The sequence below is a fragment of the Oncorhynchus mykiss genome, chromosome Y (genome assembly GCF_013265735.2).
Source record: "Oncorhynchus mykiss isolate Arlee chromosome Y, USDA_OmykA_1.1, whole genome shotgun sequence".
Lineage (NCBI taxonomy): Eukaryota > Metazoa > Chordata > Actinopteri > Salmoniformes > Salmonidae > Oncorhynchus > Oncorhynchus mykiss.
This window is the reverse complement of record NC_048593.1, coordinates 20,025,913-20,050,189: the sequence shown is the minus strand read 5'-3', so window position 1 is coordinate 20,050,189 and position 24,277 is coordinate 20,025,913. Positions and strand designations below refer to the sequence as shown.

Genomic DNA, 24,277 nt, shown 5'->3' with positions numbered 1-24,277 from the left:
AGCAGACAATTCAGAGGATGTTTAAATATATTGAAAATGTTATTCCAAAACAGTCACATTATTGTAATAGTGTGATGTGTAACTTTAGACACACGTTATGCTGAGTAAAATAACGTTTCGTCTGAAAATGCTATCATCAGCGTTTCTTGGCAGGGACTTTTCTACCAAAACCAAGTTGCAGATTGCAGTCACTCCGTAATCCATAGAATGCTAATGAGTTAAGAAAATAAATATCTGAATACATCATATCGTTGAACTATCCCATTACGGTTAAAGAGTTAACACATTTATTAAGGCCCAGTAAAAGTGCTGCCAAACAATGCCATGTGTGAAAATGAGTCTGTGGTTAAAAGACTGAAGCACTAGAAGCACTTAAAGGTTATAACATTTCTACATGCACATCATACATTTAAAATGTCTAACTCAATCACATATCAGTAGTTATGAAAGAATAAAAACTAGAGAAAAACTGGCGGTCTGGCCAGCTTTTGTGTGTAGGCTACATCTCTCTGTTTTATGATTAGATTGTGTTCATGAGGTTGACAACATTAGCAAAATAATCACATTACAACACCTCCTCACATCATCGAGACAGTTGTTTTACAATAGTTTTTGTGAATAAAATGTTTCATATATTTCCTTAAAGGCCTAGTGCAGACAAAAACCAGATTGTCCTGTGTGTTATATATACTGTATTTCCACACTATGAGGTTAAAATAATACTGTGAAATTGTGAAAATGATGTTGTTTGAAATGACTGCCTGAAATTTCAGCCTGTTTTAGTGGGATGCCTGGTGATTAGTTAAAAGACCAACAAGAATGACAGTTCCAAACCTCTCTGCCAATAACAGCTAGTTTTCAGTTTTCCCCTCCCCACTCAGACCACTCCCAGACAGTCCTAGCAAAATTCTTGTTGGAGAAATTGACCTTTGCCAAGAGCTATTTTTGATCATTTTACATTTTAATTGAAAACAATCACAGTACTACAGTTAATTGTTACCCACAAATGATGCAGTGGACCTTTAAACACCCTGTGTTGTGTGCTTATTATGTTACCATTGATATGTTCTAGGCTATTTTACGAGCTTAAGGAGCATCAGATACTGCTGGAATGTCTACCAACGGCCTTTCCCTCTTTTTGTCAGAAATTACACTCGTCACTCAAACATTTATCAAGCATTTATAAAGTATAAATAGCACACACTTTAGACACGGCCATGCAAAAATACTTAACTAATGATTAGTAAATGGTTTATAAGGACCTATATTAAATGCCTTAAGACCGGAGTAATGATTAATAGATGATGAATAAACCTTTTACTAATCCATTATAAATGCTTTATTACGTCGAGTGATTATAAAGTGCTACTAGGGATTTTAGTCGCAGTGCAACTCTTTAGCCTATAGTCAAAATAGGTGTTCTGCTAATTTCAATTTATCAACCCAATATCTCACCAGATCTCACTGCCTCACACCACTTTACTGTGTCCTATTAGTGATGTAAATTATTCACAAAGACAATAGGCATAGTTTCCTCCCGTGGATCTAAAATGTAGGATTCCCATTGTGCACAATAAATACGTAGTGAATTAAATCGTTATAACAGAATACATAACTATTCCTATTAGTTGCTGTTGTTGTTATTATTATTATTATTGGGGTCTATATGGTTCCACTGCAAAACTCAAATGTTGCATATTTCCTGCAACTCAGCAATTTACCAGAAACGTAAGAGGACAAAATCAATGATCCTGATCAAACGCGCATCTGTTTAATTTCTTTTTTTATTTTCTGCTTCATGTAGTTTTATTTGCAATTATTTCTCCCCTCTTTGCGGCCTCATAATTATACCGCGGTAACGAGGCCACGGTTCGGCGGTGCCACGGCCCACCTGGACCCACCATCGCAGCACAAGCCGCGGGACTTGATGGATGGCCTGCCTCGCCGCCGTGCATAAGTCTGATTCTATACCAGATCACACCCCATGATGTTGGAAAGAAGACCTACTGTATGTGTAGGCTATTGTCTCTGGAAAAGCAGCCAAGCCAGGCAATTCCCTTTGTCTTCAAAAGGGACTCAATCCTGTTCTGTCTCACATTTTATTTGTTTTATTTGAAGGTGTAATTTAGGTAGCGCAGTGCTTGTGAACTGGGGATGAATTCGTTGCTGTCTTTATTTTCCCCTAGTCTTAGAGTTTCAACTTCATCAGTGAGTTTCTGCGCTAAGGTAATAACCCTTGATTGTGAGCTGACAAATCTAATAGGCCTACTGCCACATATCCTTTGCATATAGTTGCATATTCAGACAATTCGTAACCTAAAATTTGTGCATTGTGGTATTCTACTTCAAGATAAAGACTCATACATTATATCAATAGAATTAAGAGACTACATTTTGTTTTGTTTTTACCATAGGCTAATTCAAACTCTTTTTTAATGTAATACTCTTTTTAACTACATCCATTTTTTTATTCGTGTGTTGTTTTTCTTCTGAATGTAGGCTATAAACCTTTATTAGTCCCTCAAAAACGGAACACATGCAAAAATCAAATCAAATTAAGGCTAAGCTCCCGTTTGAAAAATGGTTTTAAGTAAACAATATCAATGATAACTGGCAAGCAATACAATGTAATCAGGGCAGTACTCAGCAACTGACGAAGATGATTCATGACATCTCTTTATTTACTGTATGCTCTGTCTTCCTCCCTCTCCCTCCCTCATCCTCTCACTTTCTCTCTCTCTCTCTCTTCTCTTTACACCTCTCTTTCCTATCCAAGTTGCGACCCTCATGCTCACTCTACTCTCTGCCCTGTGTACTTAAGACAATACTCCCTTCTCCGTTGTTGTTGAAGTGGGATGTCCCACTCCCATCAAACGAATGGAACACATTGTTTTCAGTTCCCTGTGCAGGCACGCAGAAACACACATCACATCCACATACTGAAACACAGAGGAGCTTTAAAGTATATGTCCCCTCTGTTTTTTAATGGCTGCAAAATGAGGCAATCCCCCCAAAGCATCAAATTCAAATTCCAAAGCCTCCACAAACCCAGCCAGCTGACGGACTGCCAGGGAAATAATGACAGCAACTGTTAAACATTAACAATCCTGCAGCCAAAGAGTCGAAAACAACATAATACTGCCACAAACAACTACAACACAAATACTTCATCTCTCTCTCTCTCTCTTTTTCACACACACACACACACACACACACACACACACACACACACACACACACACACACACACACACACACACACACACACACACACACACACACACACACACACACACACACACACACACACACAATTCCCAGCCCAGGCCTGGCTCTGGGCGACAGTGGGCCTATTAGTGTTAAGGTTTTGGGCCACAGTGCTTCTAGTAATGAGCCCGGCAGCACAATACAGGCACCCGGCCGGAACAGCTGAGGGGGGACAAAGCCAGCAGGATGGGGAGAGCGCTGGGGGCTTGGGGTAACTACATTTAACACAGAGAGGGACAGAGCGGTGTGTGTGTACACATGCATCCATGTGTGTGTGTGTGTGTGTGTGTGTGTGTGTGTGTGTGTGGTGCATGTGTGTGCCATAGCCATTACTGGGACAAACTAAGAGACAGATAGAGGCCCCTGGAGTAGCTGCTGCCAAAAAGGCAGTGCAGAGAGGAGTGTGTGGCAATCAGTGGAATGACGGGTCAGAGTTGTCCCGCGCCAGTCAACTGGAAACTTCTCCACTTATCTCTGGGCCTGAAACATTGGGCGAACCAACTCAGACTCGCAAATAAGCATGGTGCACAGGACAACATTGGTCTGCCTAAAAAAACACAGGCTGCTGTTGTTTTAAACTGTGAATTGCAGGGCTACAAGGTTGCGCTGAGGGTCTCGTCTGCCGGATGTTTTCTGTGAGGACAGGCTTTGAGGCTTGGTGAAAAGCACTTCATCCAGACTGTTTGATTGAACTCGTCACCTTCATTTATTGATTTGGATGGAGCAGCGGTCATTAACGTGAGCCCTGTCGGTCTGTTACAAAAAGGTTTCTCTTTCAAACTATTTAAAATGAGCTCATTGTCCTGGAATGACATGTCCCTACCAATTCTGAACGGTCTCTGATGTCATCATTAATATATTTCCTTTGTCAGAATAAACCTGAGAAAAGCTTTAGTGATCACTAATCTACAGATTATAATATGAGTACTACTACTTTCAATTCTACCCTTGAAAACAGTCCCTCTTCCTCAAACATTTATAATGAATACCATCAGTAACTTCAAGGATCTCATCTGTCCATCAAACCATAGAAGGACTTAAAACAATCGAAGTGGCCAAACAGAAAAGAAGTGGCCAAACAGACGGTCTCTGTGAGCCTGTGGTAGATCGGAGGTGAAAGACAGGTGCCCTCTGTTTGACTGGCCTATTAGCACACAGCCCTGAGGGCAGGAAGCACTATTGACTGGAGACATCAAGAGGAACGCACCTTTCAAAGCACACACCTTCCGGACTCACATACACACACTCCTATATACAACCACCTGGATCAAATCTGCCAGGTATCAGGTACTGCCCCGAGGGAGAGGCCTGAACTCTGGACATGGGGACAGAGTCAACCAAGACCAACACTGCTCTCTCCATCAGATGCTTCAAAACATACTCTCCTCACACTCAACATTTCATTTGCTACGCAGCACTACGCAGATCTATCATGAATAGCACCAAGATGAAACCCCTCACTAGTACTGCTTAAAACTCGGTCAAGCTCAGATTGAAAAGGACACACCGTCAACATACAGTGTTTTCAGTGTTTGTCCTGCCTGCCCAGATTAAAAGCTCTAACCGCAGCGTACTGTACGCCGCCTCTAAACCCTATTCTACGTGTCATTATGTTTGTCTGCAGCGCCTGGGTCTGAGAAGCACTGAATCCCTGCCTAGGGAGTGTTGTCCCAGGCAGGAGTGTGTGGAAGTGGAGAGTGTAATGTTAGGTCATGCATTGAAATGCCCTTAAGCCAGGCACTTTACCTTAGCTGTTCCAGTGAGAGACTCCACGGGTACAAGGGCTTCATTCTAAAGGGGACGAAGGAAAGAGTAGAACGTGGAAGTGTTATTCATGTTAGGCCTGGGTCTGCTTAGCAAATCAAATGAATATGTCTGCTTTCTGAGTATAAAATGGGGGAAAGAAAAAAAGGATGAGTCTAATGCTATTTCTGGACATCTCTAGCCTCCATGCCCTCACATCTGGTACCTGTGAAAAGGGGCTAAATAAAATAGGAAGAGGACAATAAGAAATATGATGATGACATGATAAATAATAAAAGCAAAAAAAAAACGAGACAATAAAACTGATAATGAATAGGGTTAGAGAAACAGTGTAAGTATGAAATGGAGCACGTTGTGAGGTTTGGTGTTGATTGTCACACTGGAGACTCTCTAACTCAAGTGGACACAGAGGGAGCTGACAGTGGATAAGTGAAGGGGGATGAGGGTCCAAATGGAAAAGAGACTCCTGAAAAGATCACAGAGAGAAAAGAGTAGAATTCAAGAGCCGGGCCACAGAGGAAGCCACGCCACGACGCCAGCAGTCAAGAGTGGAGCGACTGAAAGGCCAAGGATATAAAAGAGGATGGGGAGAGGTAGAGGGAGTAAAAAGCTACATCAAATACAGAGGGGAGAGAGAGACAAATAAAGGGTTAGTGCGAATAAAAGATAAAAAGTAACAAGTAGAGCGTGTGAGGCGTCAGCACCAGATGGGCAATGTGTGTCGGGAGGGACATTGAGGGCAGAGGCAGGAGAGACAGACGGAGAAAATGAAACACAGGGACAAATACTGTGTGTGTGTCTGTGTGTGTGTGTGTGTGTGTGTGTGTGTGTGTGTGTGTGTGTGTGTGTGTGTGTGTGTGTGTGTCTATATTAGGGCTTTTGGAATGTTGGATAGCGTTCAACACAGGATGAGTGTTTGTGTGCTTCACAGGGAGAGACCTTATGTGTGGAGGGGCTTATTTTGAGTCCACTGCCCAGTGCAAGCGTTGGACAAGCCCCTAATGATCACAACTCTGGCCTTGCCTTTTTAATTACCCAACCAGCCCTGACAGAGCGCCACAAAGCTCTTCAATCCACAGAATGGGGAGTAGAGGAGGGGAACAAAAACAGGACCTTTCCATCTGAAGTATGGCCCTAACCTCTGCTAATGCAAGGCTGAGTCTTGCCTGCCTCACTGCCATGGCCACTCTTTGTGTGGAGTGGAGGAGCAAGATGGCACTCCAACCCAGCACCACTGCTGCTGTCATGGTCTAGAGAACATGTATAGAGCCTGGGTCAAGACCCTCCATTGATGAAAGCCAAAGTATTCACTGCAATTTGTACCCTGCATGCATTAAGAAGAAGCCCGATGTGAATGTGTGAAAGTCCATGTGTTTAACAGGTTAACATTGCCTCAGAACAGCAGGATTTCTGAATTTCTCCTACTGTTGCAATTCATGTACAACAGACCAAGAACTTGAAGGTTATCCAAGATGGCGTCTTTTGAGCTTATCAGGCAGACACACCCGGAGCATTGTCATGGCCTGAAGCTCCTGCCAATCATTTGCTCAATCAATCATCCACATCTTTAGAATCGGACTTTATCTTAATGGTCTGTTGTTATTCAAATTAATGAATATGAACCATTTTAACAGAAAAAAACACACAAATAAGCACTATCACATTAACGCAGGTCCTGTGTCAGCAATATCATAACATTACACATTTGATGAACCCATGTCTCATGACACGGGTCCTTTACTTGACATTACCAGATGACCTGAACAAGAGAAACTCTGGGCCTTAGTATGCCAGGATAAACTTGGTGCCCAAGCAAATTATGTAGAATGTATTTCTGAATGTATGCACGTTCCTGTTCAAGATATTAGTCTTGATCCTGAAGAGACTAGCCCAGTCAGAAAAGGTGTGTCCCATCTGTATTGTCTGTGCACTTTTTTTTAACCTATTGTCACATCACATTCCTGTGTGTCATCCAGAACAGTGACATTAAGGAGGAATGTGAGGGTCTTCTGAAACATCCTGTTCTGACCGTGGCTGAAGATGTCCCTCTGAAAAAGAACGGCCCAGAATTCCTCCACGTGCCACGCGAGATCAAAAAACTATTAAATCCCTTTTCACCATTCTTATTGACAAGGGCATACGTGACTGGCAGCTCAAACAACTGGGATGGATCATTTAACTGTTTTGATTCTAAACTCAAGAAGCCTAATCAAATCATTGTGAAGCTTACAGTGAAATGTGATGGTAGTCTTTCATGGAGATGAAATCCAAATATGTTTATATAAAAGGACATAGAAGATACAAGACTGCATAACTAGAATGAGCATATTGACATAATTTAGATTATTTTTCAAACTGTTTTATAACTTCTTTTTTATTTGATGTGTGATATGCTGTTGTATAGCACCCTCATGTGGCTAGAGTTCCACACTGGCCATACAGAGCAAATGAGTAAGATTTGGAAACTGCAGAGATAAATATAAATAAATAGGTATCCCAACATATCACAGCAAATTCATAGGTGTAGGTAGGTCCATGTGGGTTTTGAGGGATCAAAATCGTTAGGAGACAATCATTCTATTACTCTTTTTGACCCGTCAGCATGAAACATCGACTTCTGAGGTTCAATTAATTTTGTTAAATTGAAAGTGCACAAATATGAACTAAAATACTTGTATCTTATGAAGAGAGAATGTAACAAACAAAAGGACTCAAGCAAGTTCCCTGAGGGATGCATTCTGTTTTATTGACCTTTGCCTTCTTGCTGAATAAGTGCAAGCTGAAAATGAAAACTTAAAAAAGACTGTGCTTGGAAGTAACACATGGTCCCCGTCCTAAAAAAAAAACATTGAAAAGTCATGTCAGAGTTCTATGTGTCTCTCTTTTGGACACCTGCCCTCATATGTCCTGGTTGCGTCTCGGTATGATGATCTTGCGATAGGTCCGTCTCTCCGAGATGTTGCGTTTAACTTTGACCACGGGTTGCGAGGCCATCTCCAGATCCAGGGAGGGGCTGGAGTGGGACTTCTTCAGGGTTCCCTCCTCCCCCTCCTCATCCACTGTGTCCTTACACACAGCTCTGTCAAACAGGTTGAGCTCACTGGTTCCCACCTCAGTCTCAGTTGACTGGTTCAAACCCTTCCAGACCTCCAGCATCTGGATGTAGGCCTCGTAGCGACATTTCTGTGGGGAGAGGAAGGAATGAGACATCTAATAGAGTGAAGGGGGAAAAAATGTAGCCTGCATTAAGATAATGTCACAGAGCTTAACATTGTGGTCAATCCCATATGCACATAAATATGCAGATAACACACACACACACACACACACACACACACACACACACACACACACACACACACACACACACACCTCATGCTGCAGGTACTCCTCTCTGACTCGGTGTTCCTCCATCTCCTTGGCTTTGGCCCTGCGCCCGTCAGGGAGACTCTGCTGCAGGTAGGCCAGGTCTTCCTGGAAGGACTCCAGCATGCCTGCATGGGACTGCAGCTGTCTCTCCTGCAGGGGGCAGCAGAGAGCCAGGCTCAGTGAACTGGCTCAGAACACACTCCAGGTAGAAAGTGTCCCTAACCATAGATCTAGTATCAGATTACCCTACCTGGCCCAGCACAACTAGAGTACATAAACTCAGCAAAAAAGAAACGTCCCTTTTTCAGGACCCTGTCTTTCAAAGATAATTCGTAAAAATACAAATAACTTCACAGATCTTCATTGTAAAGAGTTTAAACACTGTTTCCCATGCTTGTTCAATGAACCCTAAACAATTAGTGAACATACACCTGTGGAACGGTCGTTAAGACACTAACAGATTACAGACGGTAGGCAATTAGGTCACAGTTATGAAACCTTAGGACACTAAAGCGGCCTTTCTACTGACTCAGAAAAACACCAAAAGAAAAATGCCCAGGGTCCCTGCTCATCTGCGTGAACGTGCCTTAGGCATGCTGCGAGGCATGATGACTGCAGATGTGGCCAGGGCAATAAATTGCAATGTCCGTACTGTGAGACGCCTAAGACAGCGCTACAGGGAGACAGGATGGACAGCTGATCGTCCTCTCAGTGGCAGACCACGTGTAACAACACCTACACAGGATCGGTATATCCGAACATCACACCTGCGGGACAGGTACAGGATGGCAACAACAACTGCCCGAGTTACACCAGGAACGCACAATCCCTCCATCAGTGCTCAGACTGTCCGCAATAGGCTGAAAGAGGCTGGACTGGGGGCTTGTAGGCCTGTTGTAAGGCAGGTCCTCACCAGACATCACCGCCAACAACGTCACCTATGGGCACAAACCCACCGTTGCTGGACCAGACAGGACTGGCAAAAAGTGCTCTTCACTGATGAGTCGCGGTTTTGTCTCACCAGGGGTGACGGTCGGATTCGTGTTTATCGTCGATGGAATGAGCATTACACCGAGGCCTGTACTCTGGAGAGGGATCGATTTGGAGGTGGAGTGTCCATCATGGTCTGGGGCGGTGTGTCACAGCGTCATCGGACTGAGCTTGTTGTCATTACAGGCAATCTCAATGCTGTGCGTTACAGGGAAGACATCCTCCTCCCTCATGTGGTACCCTTCCTGCAGGTTCATTCTGACATGACCCTCCAGCATGACAATGCCACGAGCCATACTGCTCGTTTACACATGTTAAGTTTGCTGAAAATAAACGCAGTTAACAGTGAGAGGACGTTTCTTTTTTTGCTGAGTTCACAGTCTCAGCGTACTCTTAAATATCACACCCCACAAAGATGAATACATAATGTACTAAAACAAAGCAGTTGGGACTACAGAGAGTGAACCAAGAGGGTACGTGAATACAGTACCAGTGTGTGTGCAGACTGCGAGGCTGGCAGGATGGGTCTGCAGAACTTCCTCTGAGAGCCCACGGCAGCAGGGAAGGGAGGAGAGGAGTGTAGGGCTGACACCAGGTTGATACGGCTGATCCATGAAATCATCTCTGCTGTGGAGCTTCGGACAACAAGGGGACCGTGCACATAGAAGACATAACATATCTAATCATATCTTTGTATACAAAGTCACAGGATTATTGGACTGCTGCATCCTGATTGATGCGATTGTTCCTTCACACCGCCAAACTGTCAAACACATTAGACCTTTGTGTGACAAATGTAAATTCACAACTCCAATACTACATGGATATACAGTGAGGGAAAAAAGTATTTGATCCCCTGCTGATTTTGTACGTTTGCCACTGATAAAGAAATGATCAGTCTATAATTTTAATGGTAGGTTTATTTGAACAGTGAGAGACAGAATAACAACAAAAAAATCCAGAAAAACGCATGTCAAAAATGTTACAAATTGATTTGCATTTTAAATGAGGGAAATAAGTATTTGACCCCCTCTCAATCAGAAAGATTTCTGGCTCCCAGGTGTCTTTTATACAGGTAACAGGCTGAGATTAGGAGCACACTCTTAAAGGGAGTGCTCCTAATCTCAGTTTGTTACCTGTATAAAAGACACCTGTCCACAGAAGCAATCAATCAGATTCCAAACTCTCCACCATGGCCAAGACCAAAGAGCTCTCCAAGGATGTCAGGGACAATTAAAATGATAGACGGATCATTTCTTTGTCAGTGGGAAAACGTACAAAGTCAGCAGGGGATCAAATACTTTTTTCCCTCACTGTAGTTCGGGTCTCTCAAACATAGACTCACGAGGCCTGAAAGAGGAAGACCCTCCAGTCAGCGGTCTGCAGGCGGAAGACGTGTGGTCTCTTAGTGTAGTCTGCTGCCTGCTCTGCCAGGGCATGGTGCACACTGACCACCTCCTCTGTACTCTGCCACTCCATCGTATACTCATCCTGAGGGAGAGGACAGGTTGGATAGGGTAACAAGCAGTGAGGGATTTGTGTCAAAGGCATCCAGAACATTATCAAGAGGCCGTGATATGGAAAGTATGGAATAAGATGAGGGAGAGGAGGAAACTCTAACCTTCTGCAAGTAGAGGACCATTCCCTTCAGCACTCCATAGAAGATCTTCCAGCTTCTCTTCCCCCAAGGAGCTGTCACACACAGTTACATTACATCACTCCTGAGGTCAAAGGATGCTTCTCAAAGACACCCTAAATAATTTCACCAGACTGATGAATCGTCAAAGAATTTATCAAAACACCATGACGCTCTTGTACACACTTTATTGCCCTGATATTTGAGTTCCTATGGTTTCGTGCAAACAGTGTCACAGTCCCACTCACTGCGTTTGCCATCGATGTCAGCGTGGGCCTTGCGTTTGAGGAAGCTCTGTTTGAACACTGTGGCCTTCTTGTCATGCGGCACATCTTGGAACGGGTTGCTCTTGGAGCGCAGGGGTGCGTCCTCTTTAGCATCCTCCGCCAACAACATGGAGCTCTTCAGTTCCTTCTCATCACTGAACAGGGCGATTGACGAGATGAGGGGAGGAATGAAGAAGCAATGGAGAGGAAATTAAAAAACAATGAAAATATGAGAGGTGTAACACAACCACAATATATTGGAGAAAGCAACATGAAGAGGAAGCTGTGTGTAAATCTACCATGTCCAAGGGGAGACTGAAAAGGTGGTGGCAAATAGTATAGAATAATGCTACCCACTACCTTGTTCTTAAGTCAGACTACTTACACTGCCCATTCCAGAGGCTCGTTCTTAATGGAGTTGTAGAGAGCCTGAGTAAGAAACAAGAGAAAGTATTCCGTAAAAAAGGGTTACTTCAGACTGCTATAGACACGGTTCTTTCAGTTAACAGTATCTACTGAAATATTGAGTAGGTGTAGAATGAGGAGGATAATCTTACCTTCAACAGCTCCTTACTGAAGCTCTCACCCTCATTCATCCCATCCAGGTTGGACACGAAGCTGGACACAGACATGGGTTTGCCCACATTCTGAGGACAGACACAAAAACAATGTTTAACTCAGTAGCGGTCAGTGCAGTTTAATATTTTTTTTTTACGAGGATGATCTTATTTCTATTATAGCATATTGGATGACTGTCATTCATATTCCATTCACCCAGTTCAATGTAACAGCGATAGGTTTAGACTACTACATGATACTCAAATTTTTCCTATACCCATCATGAGGTTGCTACAACCTAGACAACAAATTAAAGTTTACAACGTAGGTGCACAGGTCTAGAGACATTTTTCAGTAATCAAGGTGACAGACCGTGACACATTCAATACTTCCTTGCACACTCTTGCCTGCGTCTAGCTGATCTAAGGTGTAATCAGTAGTCCAACAGTCGCAAACGAGAGTTTCTATTGGCCAAATTCAGGTATAATTCATTTGAACATCTTGACCATGTTTTGTTATAATCTCCACCCGGCACAGCCAGAAGAGGACTGGCCACCCCACATAGCCTGGTTCCTCTCTAGGTTTCTTCCTAGGTTTTGGCCTTTCTAGGGAGTTTTTCCTAGCCACCGTGCTTCTTCACCTGCATTGCTTGCTGTTTGGGGTTTTAGGCTGGGTTTCTGTACAGCACTTTGAGATATCAGCTGATGTACGAAGGGCTATATAAAATAAATTTGATTGATTGATTGATTGGTTTAACTCCGTTTCATTCCGTTTTCTTCCGTTTAAGAAATGTATTTCAACAGAATCGGGTGAATAAATAAACCCTTGATCACCACAAACAGTTCAATTCATAGCAGCCACATAGAAGCCACATATCAACAGCATGATAATTTGCTCATTGTATAATTCCTTCTCGCATCTACACGCTCGCCTCCTCTCACATTTTCCTTTCAACTTCAGTGCAGAATACAGTAGCTGACCAAGAAAAAAAAACTTTCCAAAACAAAACTTCATACCATAACCTCTACACACAGCCTACATCGTTGTCACCATATTAGCTAACGTCATAGTTAAAATACTTAGCTATATTGACTAACTCTCAATAAACCCACTACAATCTTGCAGTAGAGTGTACAGCAAGCAGTTTAGCAGTTACACCAGTGGTCCCCGTTGGGAATAAATCAAACCAAAAGCGTACCTTGACTTAGAAGAGTTACAGTGTTGGATAGCCATAGCCATCTAACATAGCATCCCTCTCTGTTTGAGCCAGGAGTTTGTGTAGGCTCAACTAGCTAGCTGAATTCGCTAGATAGGTAAAAAAAATGTAAAAGACAATGAAATATAGCTAGCTCTCGCTCTCTTTTGCTTCTCCATTTAAGAAATAAATTTGTTCAAAACTGTTCAACTATTGTCTTTCTCTCTCTTTGAGTCAACTACTCAACACATTTTACGCACTGCAATGCTAGCTAGCTGTAGCTTATGGTTTCAATACTAGATTCATTCTCTGATCCTTTGATTGAAATGAAAACATGTCAGTTCATACAGCAAGAGCTCTGATAGGTTGGAGGATGTCCTCCGGAAGTTGTCATAACTGTGTAAGTCTATGGAAGGGGATGAGAACCATGGGCCTCCTGGGTTTTGTATTGAAGTCAATGTACCCAGAGGAGGATGGAAACTAGCTGTCCTCCGGCTACACCATGGTGCTACCCTAGAGAGTGCTGTTGAGGCTACGGTAAACTTATTGCAAAACTGTGTATTTATTTATTTATTTTTTTATTTATTTTTTACCCCTTTTTCTCCCCAATTTCGTGGTATCCAATTGTTTAAGTAGCTACTATCTTGTCTCATCGCTACAACTCCAGTACGGGCTCGGATTGATTGAAGGTCATGCGTCCTCCGATACACAACCCAACCAAGCCGCACTGCTTCTTAACACAGAGCGCATCCAACCCGGAAGTCAGCCGCACCAATGTGTCGGAGGAAACACCGTGCACCTGGCAACCTTGGTTAGCACGCACTGCGCCCGGCCCGCCACAGGAGTCGCTGGTGCGTGATGAGACAAGGACATCCCTACCGGCCAATCCCTCCCTAACCCGGACGACGCTAGGCTAATTGTGCGTCGCCCCACGGACCTCCCGGTCGCGGCCGGTTACGACAGAGCCTTGGCGCGAACCCAGAGTCTCTGATGGCACAGCTGGCGCTGCAGTACAGCGTCCTTAACCACTGCGCCACCCGGGAGGCTAAAACTGAAAATATTTAGTATATTTTTATCTAAAAAGGATAACTTTGTTTTGTTTCACTCTTTATTTTTCTGAAATTCACTAAGGAGGATGGTCCTCCCCTGGTTTAACTGTGTATACATTTGTTACGTTCCCCAGTTTCTGTGTTGTAGTTTGTGTATTTGAGTGTGTTTCAGAAGATGGCTTCCTGAGATCCCCCAGCAGCTGATTGGTCGACTCCACGATTAATTGGAGAGCTGACCCCCGCCCCCTCGTCAGGACGCAGCTGTCTCCAATTTCCAATACCTTCTGAAGCTATAAAAGCCAGTGTTCTGTTGTTCAGGGGAGAGATTGATCGTGATATAGATCATTGCTGAGAGAGGAGGTTGATGGCTGAGGGGTATAGCATGTTGGTCGTTAGTATGTACTATGTTAGTTGTTCTTGGTAGCAGCTTTGGTGCGGTTCTGTGTTTGTGGGTTTGGCAGAGCTTCTTTAATGGCCTGAGTTAGTTTTTTCTCAGTTTTGTTGTGAAGTGGGTTGTTTAATATTCTGTTTCATTTGTTCCCAGGGGGGAAGGGGAAGGCACCAAGGGAATGCTTAGGCAAGAGGCCTGAGGGCATACATATACCCATAGTATATTCACTGTCTAGGCACACTAGGTAAGACATGGGCGGACCACCCCCTGTATTTTGGTTAGGGCACCAGGTGGTGCTAAATTAGGTAAGTAGTGGGTAGGCAGGTAAGGTAGGAGAGGGGGTTTGAGATGTACTTTCTTTGCTTTGGTTCCGTCCAGCCCCTTTTCCCCACATTACCGTGTAAAGGAATAAATTCCTAGTAAGCGGTAAATTCTGCCTTTTGTCATCCTTACTCACACCTACAGTCCATACCTCTTTCACTTCATGGAGTGTTGAGTTAAAGCAGGGTGTTGCATTCCCTCTTCATGGAGGCGTGCGTAACAACATTCAAAACCCTAAATACCTACACGTTTGCAGTGCAGTGGGGACTCACCTGTCCATGCAGATCAGAGTTCAGGAGCATCACAGAACAGGTGAGTGTGAGTACTTCTCCGGAAGAGGAGAAGGTGTGAGGGTTGCATTGCTGGAATCGACAGGAGAAATGCTGCAGCACCCGCTCTCTTTCCTGGGTCTCACCGATAAGCACCACCACCCTCAGGAAAGACCTGGGAGAGGAGGGCAAAATAGAGGAAATATAAGATAATTTACAGATGGAAGATGCTAATTTGAGACCATTACTTGTTACTATTATAGTGAACTAGGAAAAATCGAATTAGAAAGTGTGAAGGACTTACCTCAGGCCTTGGTCCAGTCTCTGACCGGTGAAGTCAAAGAACTTCAGGTACTCCTCCCCAACGGCTCGGCTAAAGTCATTGCTGAATTAGAGAGGGGCCGGGAGACAAAGACAGGTCAAGTTCATGATTCAAGGTGACACATTATGAGAAAAAAAAACTCAAAGTACTTACTAGCATGGATCATTACCCTAATAGTTACTACTGCATAAGACCTATGTGATGTAACGTTTGGCCACGCCAAGGTTCTGCAGCCTTTGGTCTTACTCTTTGTCCAGGTGTTTGACCACATCTGTCTTGTAGATCCCATCCAGCCTGTAGAGTCTTTCAGCCAGCCTGCAGGCCCTCTCCCTGTCCAAACCTCCACCATTCATATGGACCACCACTGGTTCTGAGGCCTCTGTCTGCTGTACCTGAGACTCCAGTTGCTCTCCACTTCCTTCCCTGGGCGGCAAACATGAATCCTCTGTACAAACGTTCTGTTCCAATTGTTCTACATGCTCTGTCTGCTCAAGCTCTTCTGTGGACTCAGTCAGTGCAGTCTGCGCTGGCTGTTCAGCCCCTGACTGTTTCTGGTCTTCTGTCTGGTCTGACTGTTCTGTCTGTTCAAGCTCCTCTGTGCAAAGGAAAAGTAATTCTTCTAACTGCTTTGAATGTATTGGTTTGTCTGTCTGCTCAGACTGCTCTGTCTGCTCCGTCTGCTCCGTCTGCTCCGTCTGCTCCGTCTGCTCTGACTGCTCTGACTGCTCTGACTGCTCCGTCTGCTCCGTCTGCTCTGACTTCTCCGTCTGCTCTGACTGCTCCGTCTGCTCTGACTGCTCCGTCTGCTCTGACTGCTCCATCTGCCCTGATTGTTTTGACTGCTCAGAATCTTCAGAGTGTTCCGTCTGCTGTGATGGTTCTGTCTGTGGTTCTGCCTGCACTGAAAAGTCTGTCTGCTCGGAGTGCATAGTTTGCTCAGAATGTTGCGTCTGTTTTGATTCTAAACATTCTGTCTGTTGCGTCTGCTCTGATTCTTTTGATTGTTTTGACTGGTCTGTCACTTCTGACTGTTCTGCCTGTTGTAAATGGGCCTCTTCAGTTTGCTGGTCTTCGTCCCCTGACTGATTTGAATGCTCTACCTGGTCGGACTCTACAAGTTTCTCAGAGTCTTCTGGCTGCTCTGTTGTCTCATTATTGTTCCCGTATTCACTCTGTTCTGTGTGATTAGGCTCTGACTGCCCACTGTGTTCAGACTTCTCTGAGAGTTCTGACTGTTCTTTCAGTTCAGCTGGCTCAAGCAGGTGCTCCAAGAGTTCTATCATCGCTGATTCCTCCTCACTGTCCGACTGTTCCCTCCCCTCTGACTGTCCTATCTGTTCTGTCTGCTCCTCCTCCTCCTCCTCATAGTCCGTAGAGCTGGATCCTTGCTCTGGGTTGATCTGTATAGTCAGGACTGTGCCAGTCTGTTCCTGTTTCTCTCCCGGCACAGAGCCTAAACTCTCACTATCCGGCCTAGTCTTGGACTCTCCTGTTTCTACAGAGCTAGGAGCTATATCAGAGGGTGTGATAGTCTCCTCTGTCACAGACTGTCCTATCCCTTCCTCTGGCCATGGACGTCTCCCTGAAAGAGAGTCTAAACACACAAATACCCATGTTAATATTGACCAAGTCAATATCACAGGAAACCAGGTGTTTGATGTAATTGGTACCATTCCACTTTTCAGCTCCAGTCATTAGAACGAGCCTATTTTCCCCAATTAAGGTGCCACCAACATCCTATGCACTCTACATACTATATGATCAAGTCGAGGTGAGAGGTCAAATGCATTTGAATCGGTAGCAACTATCAGAATATATGTCAACACATGTATGCCCATGGTGCATTTGTGAAAATGACCTCGGTCTGCACTCACCATGGTCCTCAAATAGCTCTTGTGCTGAAGCCTCCTCTTCCTGTGTGTGTGCTGCATGCTCCTCCACATATGGCCTTGGTGTATCACATGCCTGGAATTGCAAAAGCAGCTGTCAACAATAAACATCAAGCTGGGGAAAACTTGTGATTGAGAAAGAGGTGGGCTGATCAGCACTCAGACAGAAGGGACCTGGCTCTCAGATGACTGATATGTACAGTATCAGTCAATAGCTTGGACACACTTACTCATTCAAGGGTTTTTATTTATTTTTTACTATTTTCTACTTTGTAGAATAATAGTGAAGACATCACAACTATGAAATAGCACATATGGAAACATGTAGTAACCAAAAAAAAGTGTATATATTATATATATTTTAGAGTCTACAAAGCAGCTACGCTTTGCCTTGATGACAGCGTTGCACATTCTTGGCATTCTCTCAACCAGCTTCACCTGGAATGCTTTTCCAAAAGCCTTGAAGGAGTTCCCACATATGCTGAGCACTTGTTGGCTGCTTTTCCTTCACTCTGGGGTCCAACAAATCCCAAACCATCTCAATTGGGTTGAGGTCAGGTGATTGTGGAGGCCAGGTCATCTGATGCAGCACTCCATCACTTTCCTTCTCGATCAAATAGCCCTTACACAGCCTAGAGGTGTGTTTTGGGTCATTGTCCTGTTAAAAAAACAAATGACAGTCCCACTAAGCTCAAACCAGATGGGATGGCGTATTGCTGTAGAATGCTGTGGTAGCAGCATAAGTGTGCCTTCAATTCTAAACAAATCACTGACCATGTCACCAGCGAAGCACCCCCACACCATCACACCTACATGCTTCACGGTGGGAACCACACATGTGGAGATTATCTATTCACCTACTCTGCGCCTCACAAAGACTCGGCGGTTGAATTTGGACTCATCAGATTAAAGGACAGATTTCCACCGGTCTAATGTCCGTTGCTCGTGTTTCTTGGCCAAAGCAAGTCTCTTCTTCTTATTGGTGTCCTTTAGTAGCGGTTTCTTTGCAGTAATTTGACCATGAAGGCCTGATTCACTCAGTCTCCTCTGAACAGTTTATGTTGAGATGTGTCTGTTACTTGATCTCTGTGCAGCATTTATTTGGGCTGCAATTTCTGATGCTGGTAACTCTAATGAACGTATCCTCCGCAGCAGAGGTAACTCTGGGTCTTCCTTTCCTGTGGTGGTCCTCATGAGAGCCAGTTTCATCATAGTGCTTGATGGTTTTGCGACTGAAATTTTCTGGATTGACTGAACTTCATGTTTTAAAGCTGTTCTTGCCATAATATGGACTTGGTCTTTTACCAAATAGGGCTATCTTCTGTATACCACCCCTACCTTGTCACAGCACAACTGATTGGATTGAATGCATTAAGGAAAGAAATTCCACAAATGAACTTAACAAGGCACACCTGTTAATTGAAATGCATTCCAGGTGACTACCTCATGAAGCTGGTTGAGAGAATGCCAAGAGTGTGCAAAGCTGTCATCAAGGCAAACGGTGGCTACTTTGAAGAATCTAAAATATATTTTGATTTGTTTAACACTTTTCTGGTTACGACATGATTCCATATGTGTTATTTCATAGTTTTCATGTCTTCACTAATATTCTACAATGTAGAAAATAGTAAAAATAAAGAAAAACCCTTAATGATTAAGTATGTCCAAACTTTTGACTGGTACTGTATAACGGTATATTCCATCCACCTCATCTCAACCTCCTATATGCTGGTATATAATCTATGAATAGACCGAGGTAGAGCTATTTCTCATCCTAAATACTCTCTCTCTTGTACTTCACAGACAAACACACACATGCACACAGGAAATAAAGGTCCACAAATGCACACAAACACACAGCAACATAATTTCAAATGACAACAGACACATAACCACAATCCTTTCCGTTCTGCCTGACGTACCCGAGGGGAGCTTTCACTCTGGTCTGTGTCCAAAGGCAGCTGTTGCTCCGGTCTGTTGTGATTATGTGTCTTCTCCTGGACAGACAGCTCTATGTTGATTCCTGTCACACAGGCTTGATGTTGCTGCTGCTGCTGGTGGTGGTGGTGGGACAGGGGACTCACAGTCCAGTCCAGACTGGCCGCTCCACTGGAGTCCAGCTCATCGGCCGAGCTGTTGTCAGTCATGGGGTAGGGAATGTCAGGGGAGGGGTTGGTTATGTCCCACTGCACCGTGGCAAAGGACAGAGGGACACTGGGATGGATCATGGGGTACACAGGTAAAGTCATGGAATCCCAGTGCTCCTCTGGCTCCTCAGTCCTTCCAGTCTGATGAGAGTTATCCTCTTCCTCCCTGTCCATCTGGTTTACTTGCTCCTCCATCTCTCTCCACCCAATAGCCTCCTCCAGTGGCCTGCTCTGTAGTGGGAGATCCATATTGGGCCATGTCTGGCTGTCTTGCTCCCTGAGGTCTGGGAGAGGAGAGCGCACCCTAGACCCCTCCATAACCTCTCTCTTCACTCAGTCCTAAGCAGAGATATGGCTCAACTTAGTTTAGTCTCGTTCCTCTGTGCTGGCCAGGGCATCCATCTTGGAATTAGGTCAAAGTGATGCTGTCATGGTTGACTCCTGTGGTTGGTTAGCTTCCGGTGCTGCCCTAGTTATGTGCACGAGGTCCGTAAAGCAAGAACATTCATGTACAATAAAATATGGCAAAACATACATCCATTCAAACTAACTAGTGACTCGCTCATAAATTCCCACAGTAATGTCAAACAAGTAGTGTTTGTAAAGGGCTAATGTTCAAATGAAAATAAATCAGTAAGACAATATGTTTAGCTAAAGACAGGTTCTCTTGAAGTACACCTTGAGGAGATCAATCATTCTGGCACTTGTTTATAAATAAACATATGTGGTGAACTGAGTCATCTGCCAAATGAAAGCCAATCTAAACAGGTACAGTAAATCCAGGAGAAAATACTGCTCTACAGGCTAAAATATACTCCCCAACACTGGCTACCTGCCTTGTATATCAATAATATTACAGTGTGAAATTTCAATTTTTAAATTGTATTATTTAAAAAAAAAAAAATGGACTAGGGTGTGAGATTAACACTCTTTCAATTGACAGAAAGCCAACATCCTAAAACTTAGACCAGCGGTAGCTCATGTCACTCTCACACATCATACACCAATAGGCACAGTTCAATGACAAACGTGGTCTCTTAAACATATTAAAATGTTAGCCAACACTCACCATTCACTTCTGCATACCAAACACTATCCAGTTAATATATTTTAAGGAAGAGGTTGTTTTATAAACCCTGTTTACTTCTCTCTCTTTTGGCGTGGCACAGCGGATGTGCTTTGCAATGACTTTTGCTGAAACATTACAGAGGCGCATTTACTTCCTGACCACAGAAGAGCAGCCTTTACAGAAAGAGAGAGAGAGAGAGAGAGAGAAGTTGGAGAGCATAGATGGAGAGAAATAGAGAGTGAGAGCCAGATGGTGGGGGTGTGAGCGTTTTCACTGTATCCTAAATATTCATGTCTACTGCTAACCATCAACTTGAGCTACCATGATGTACATGTATAGGTCATGGTCCATGGACCGACCCAGAGGATATCAGTGAAGATTTTACAGTAGTATGTTGTTGAACCATATCAAGGACACTACCTAATATAAACACAGCATTTTTGTAACAATTCATGTGAAGCCTCATACTAAGCCTCCAGTCGTCATAAAAAGAAGAGTGACTTGGAAAATGGGTTCAAATACCTCCTATTCCGTCTATTTAAACTTTCACTCCATTTCTCTCTTTCAGTCGCTCAGCCTTTTTGTCAATAGTCTACTCACATCACATAACCAACATCCGGGACAGTGCTTGGCCACACTTCCTGTGTGGGTGCTCACTTCTCATTTCCTGTTAGGGTGCTAGGCTGGCGCTCCACTTAAAAACAGCAAAGAACGGTATAAACTTACAATGATAGACAGATACTTTCTTTTTGCACCCCATACTTCCTCATTGAATCTGTGTGAATGAGATTTGCAGCTCTCTGAGATTGTATAAAGGTCCATGTGTGTGTTGTATAAACTAGATTACTCTTACTTTGGAGTCTGGATAAAGACTTTACAGTCATCTTCCTTTAGGTATAATATTTGAAGGTATTCAGGTCATAGGTTACAGTTATCTAATTAGAGGAACATTGTTCCCTTTCTGCAGGCACAATATAGGCCTATCTATTGTTTGGTGTAATAACAACAATAATCTGACCTTGGATTTGAATGTTGCTGGTGATTAAGTCTTCAGGTTTTTAAAGTTAATAAGACAGAGATTTCAGTTGTGTCCTTTAAATTACCAGCATTACTACACTGAAAAAAATATGAAACGCAACATGTAAAGTGTTGGTCCCATGCTTCATGAGCTGAAATAAAATATATCAGAAATGTGCCATATACACAAAACACATATTTCTCTCACATTTTGTGCAAACAAATTTGTTTACATCCCTGTTAGTGAGCATTTATCCTTTGCCAAGATCATCCATCCACCTGACAGGTGTGGCAAATCAAGAAGCTGAATAAACAGCATGATCATTACACAGGTGCACCTTGTGCTAGGCACAATAAAAGACCACTCTAAAATGTGCCGTCTCGTCACACAACACAATGCCACAGATGTCTCAAGTTTTCAGGGAGGGTGCAATTGGCATGCTGACTGCAGGAATGTCCACCAGAGATGTTGCCAGATATTTGAATGTTAATTTCTCTACCATAAGCCACCTCCACATCATTTTAGAGAATTTGGCAGTACCTCCAACCAAAGACCACGTGTATGGAGTCGTGTGGGCAAGCGGTTTGCCGTTGTGAACAGAGTGACACATGGTGGTGGTGGGTTATGGTATGGGCAGGCAGGCAGGCAGGCAGGCATAAACTACAGACAATGAACACAATTGCATTTTATCAATATCAATTAGATCCTGAGGCCCCATTGTGAGTCCCATTTTTTAAAAGTATCTATGACCAACATATATGTATTCCCCGTCACGTGAAATCCATAGATTAGGGCCTAATTCATTTATTTTAATTTACTGACTTCTTTATATGAACCGTAACTCAGTAAAATCTTTGAAAATGTTGCATGTTACGTTTATATATATATTTTAAATTCAGGTTAAATGAAGGTCTAATAAACATTGAAATGGCAAAGGTTTAGTGTAGCTGATGAACCATTACATTAACTTGTGGATGTCCCAGTGATTATGTGGATGATCCCCTACCAGTGGACCATTGTATTGGCAGGCACTATGCATGGGACTCTCTAGCTGTTGAGGCAGTCTATCAGAGGGAGATGCCAAATTGACTGTAACCACATTGACTCGTCAACAACACACCCAAAGGCTCTACATGACAAGTACAACTATGCAGAAATCAAACCACAAACTTGAATGAAACCATCAATACCAACAGGATAACAAGGTTAATATATATTATTCATGTGTGGAAACACCAGATAATAAACTACTGCTGTCAGCAAAAGAATAACATGACTCAGATCATTAAGAACTCTAACTCAAACACAAACTACTTTCAGAGAGCCATTTTCCATTTTCTTAGTAAACTTCGATTTGGACTTACCCTTTACAGCCTTCTCGTGGGGTATCATATAACCAGTCAGTTAGTAAGGCTTTAAGTCAGTCTGGGGGTGGGGGGGGACCTCTTTATTGCCATGTAGACAGACAGCTTAGTGCACAAGGTGTAATCCCTCAGATGACAAGTTTTCTAGCCTCTCTCACTTACACAGCGCTAGCCTGGGGTGTCACAGAGGATGCATGCGAGTCGCAAGTCCTAGTCCACTCCTCCTCTGTGAGAGATACCTCATCTCCAGGCAACAGATCCCAGACTTCCGCCTCCCTCTGCTCATCTGCAACATGGATATGCCTTGCAAAAACAGGGAAAGAGGCAACAAAAAGAAAGAAAAGCCACATTGTGATTGGCAGGGAGCGAAATAGCACAAAGACACCTGGGCCCGCCCACACCTGGGCCCGCCCACAGCCTGAAGGCACAGATGCGCACAAGCATACATTGAGGGGATTCTATAATGCTGGCCCGGGAAGGCATAGTTTGCACTGGGTAAAAAGTGACTGCATTCGTTTTGGAACCGTGCTGCTCCCGGGCATGAGCCAGCTGCCTCGTTCTGGCCGACAGCGAAGTTGACTCAAAGCAAAAGGTGGACGAATGAGTAGGATTCTGTATGTTTAAAAAAAAAAAAGGAAAAAAAAGGCTTAAGCTGCCTTCCCAATGAAAACTTGTTTGAAAATGTGAACATACATTTTATGGAAAATATATGTATGTTTCTGAACGATGGATCATGCTGTCTTGTTGACAACATAACCAAGCGCTGCAGATTGCTGTTTGATTTGAGCTTGGCGCTCCTCCCTCACCGGTCACGCCCGGTCCAGCTTAATATAACTCTGCCACTCATACAGCCACAGGTCAGGAGAGTGGCTTAACTTCATTCCTGCAAGTCTTGACTGACACAAGGGAGTGGACTGGTCGAGCCTCAGGGCACTGTAGGCATCATTTGAAGCAAATACTTATGAGTCCCAGTGGACCATATTCCCCCTGGTTTATTGGTTCCATGACAACATTCCCACTGTGTTTTTCCTAATGATTGTTCCATGTAAACCTCAAAATAACAAAAACATAATCACTGTGCATGTGTCAACTTTATGAATTATGTTGTTGTTAAGCCCTATAAGACGCACCGCTTGTAGCCAGGGCTAGTTGTTGTGACAAGTATGACTTGGGTCTATGCTTCTTGAACTGTAAACACGTGTCAAATCAACAAACAAGCTACTACAAGCCGCCCTCGAAAGAATGCACTAAATGTATCACATATATAACATTAAACATATACAAGTACCTGCCAGGTGGTTGGTTGCCTACGACACTTGAAATCGACGGCTAACACACACGCAATGCGTCCTCCTTAACTGCGGAGGCGGTGAAAGAGGGAGAGAACGACATA

The 24,277-nt window shown here is 43.7% G+C and overlaps 1 protein-coding gene across 7 annotated transcripts; it reads right to left on the bottom strand.

The window, feature by feature from the left end:
* Window positions 1-7,751: 7,751 nt before the first annotated feature.
* Window positions 7,752-24,277, bottom strand: LOC110509784 (PH and SEC7 domain-containing protein 1). 7 transcript variants are annotated; one of them, XM_021590887.2, is made up of 15 exons: window positions 24,173-24,277; window positions 22,885-23,187; window positions 19,209-19,902; window positions 17,272-17,362; window positions 15,644-16,991; window positions 15,380-15,460; window positions 15,079-15,250; window positions 11,850-11,939; window positions 11,678-11,721; window positions 11,275-11,447; window positions 11,012-11,082; window positions 10,736-10,881; window positions 9,881-10,025; window positions 8,404-8,550; window positions 7,752-8,214 (listed from the first exon to the last, which is right to left on the bottom strand). In XM_021590887.2, the coding sequence occupies exons 3-15, from the start codon at window positions 19,749-19,751 to the stop codon at window positions 7,930-7,932; spliced, it is 3,336 nt and encodes a 1,111-aa protein (XP_021446562.2). In that variant the 5' UTR covers window positions 19,752-19,902; window positions 22,885-23,187; window positions 24,173-24,277; the 3' UTR covers window positions 7,752-7,929. The 7 variants fall into 7 exon arrangements, with proteins under 7 accessions (XP_021446562.2, XP_036823301.1, XP_036823299.1 ...); XM_036967406.1 differs by having other exon boundaries at window positions 23,047-23,187; XM_036967404.1 differs by lacking the exons at window positions 22,885-23,187; window positions 24,173-24,277 and adding exons at window positions 20,503-20,675; window positions 21,025-21,765.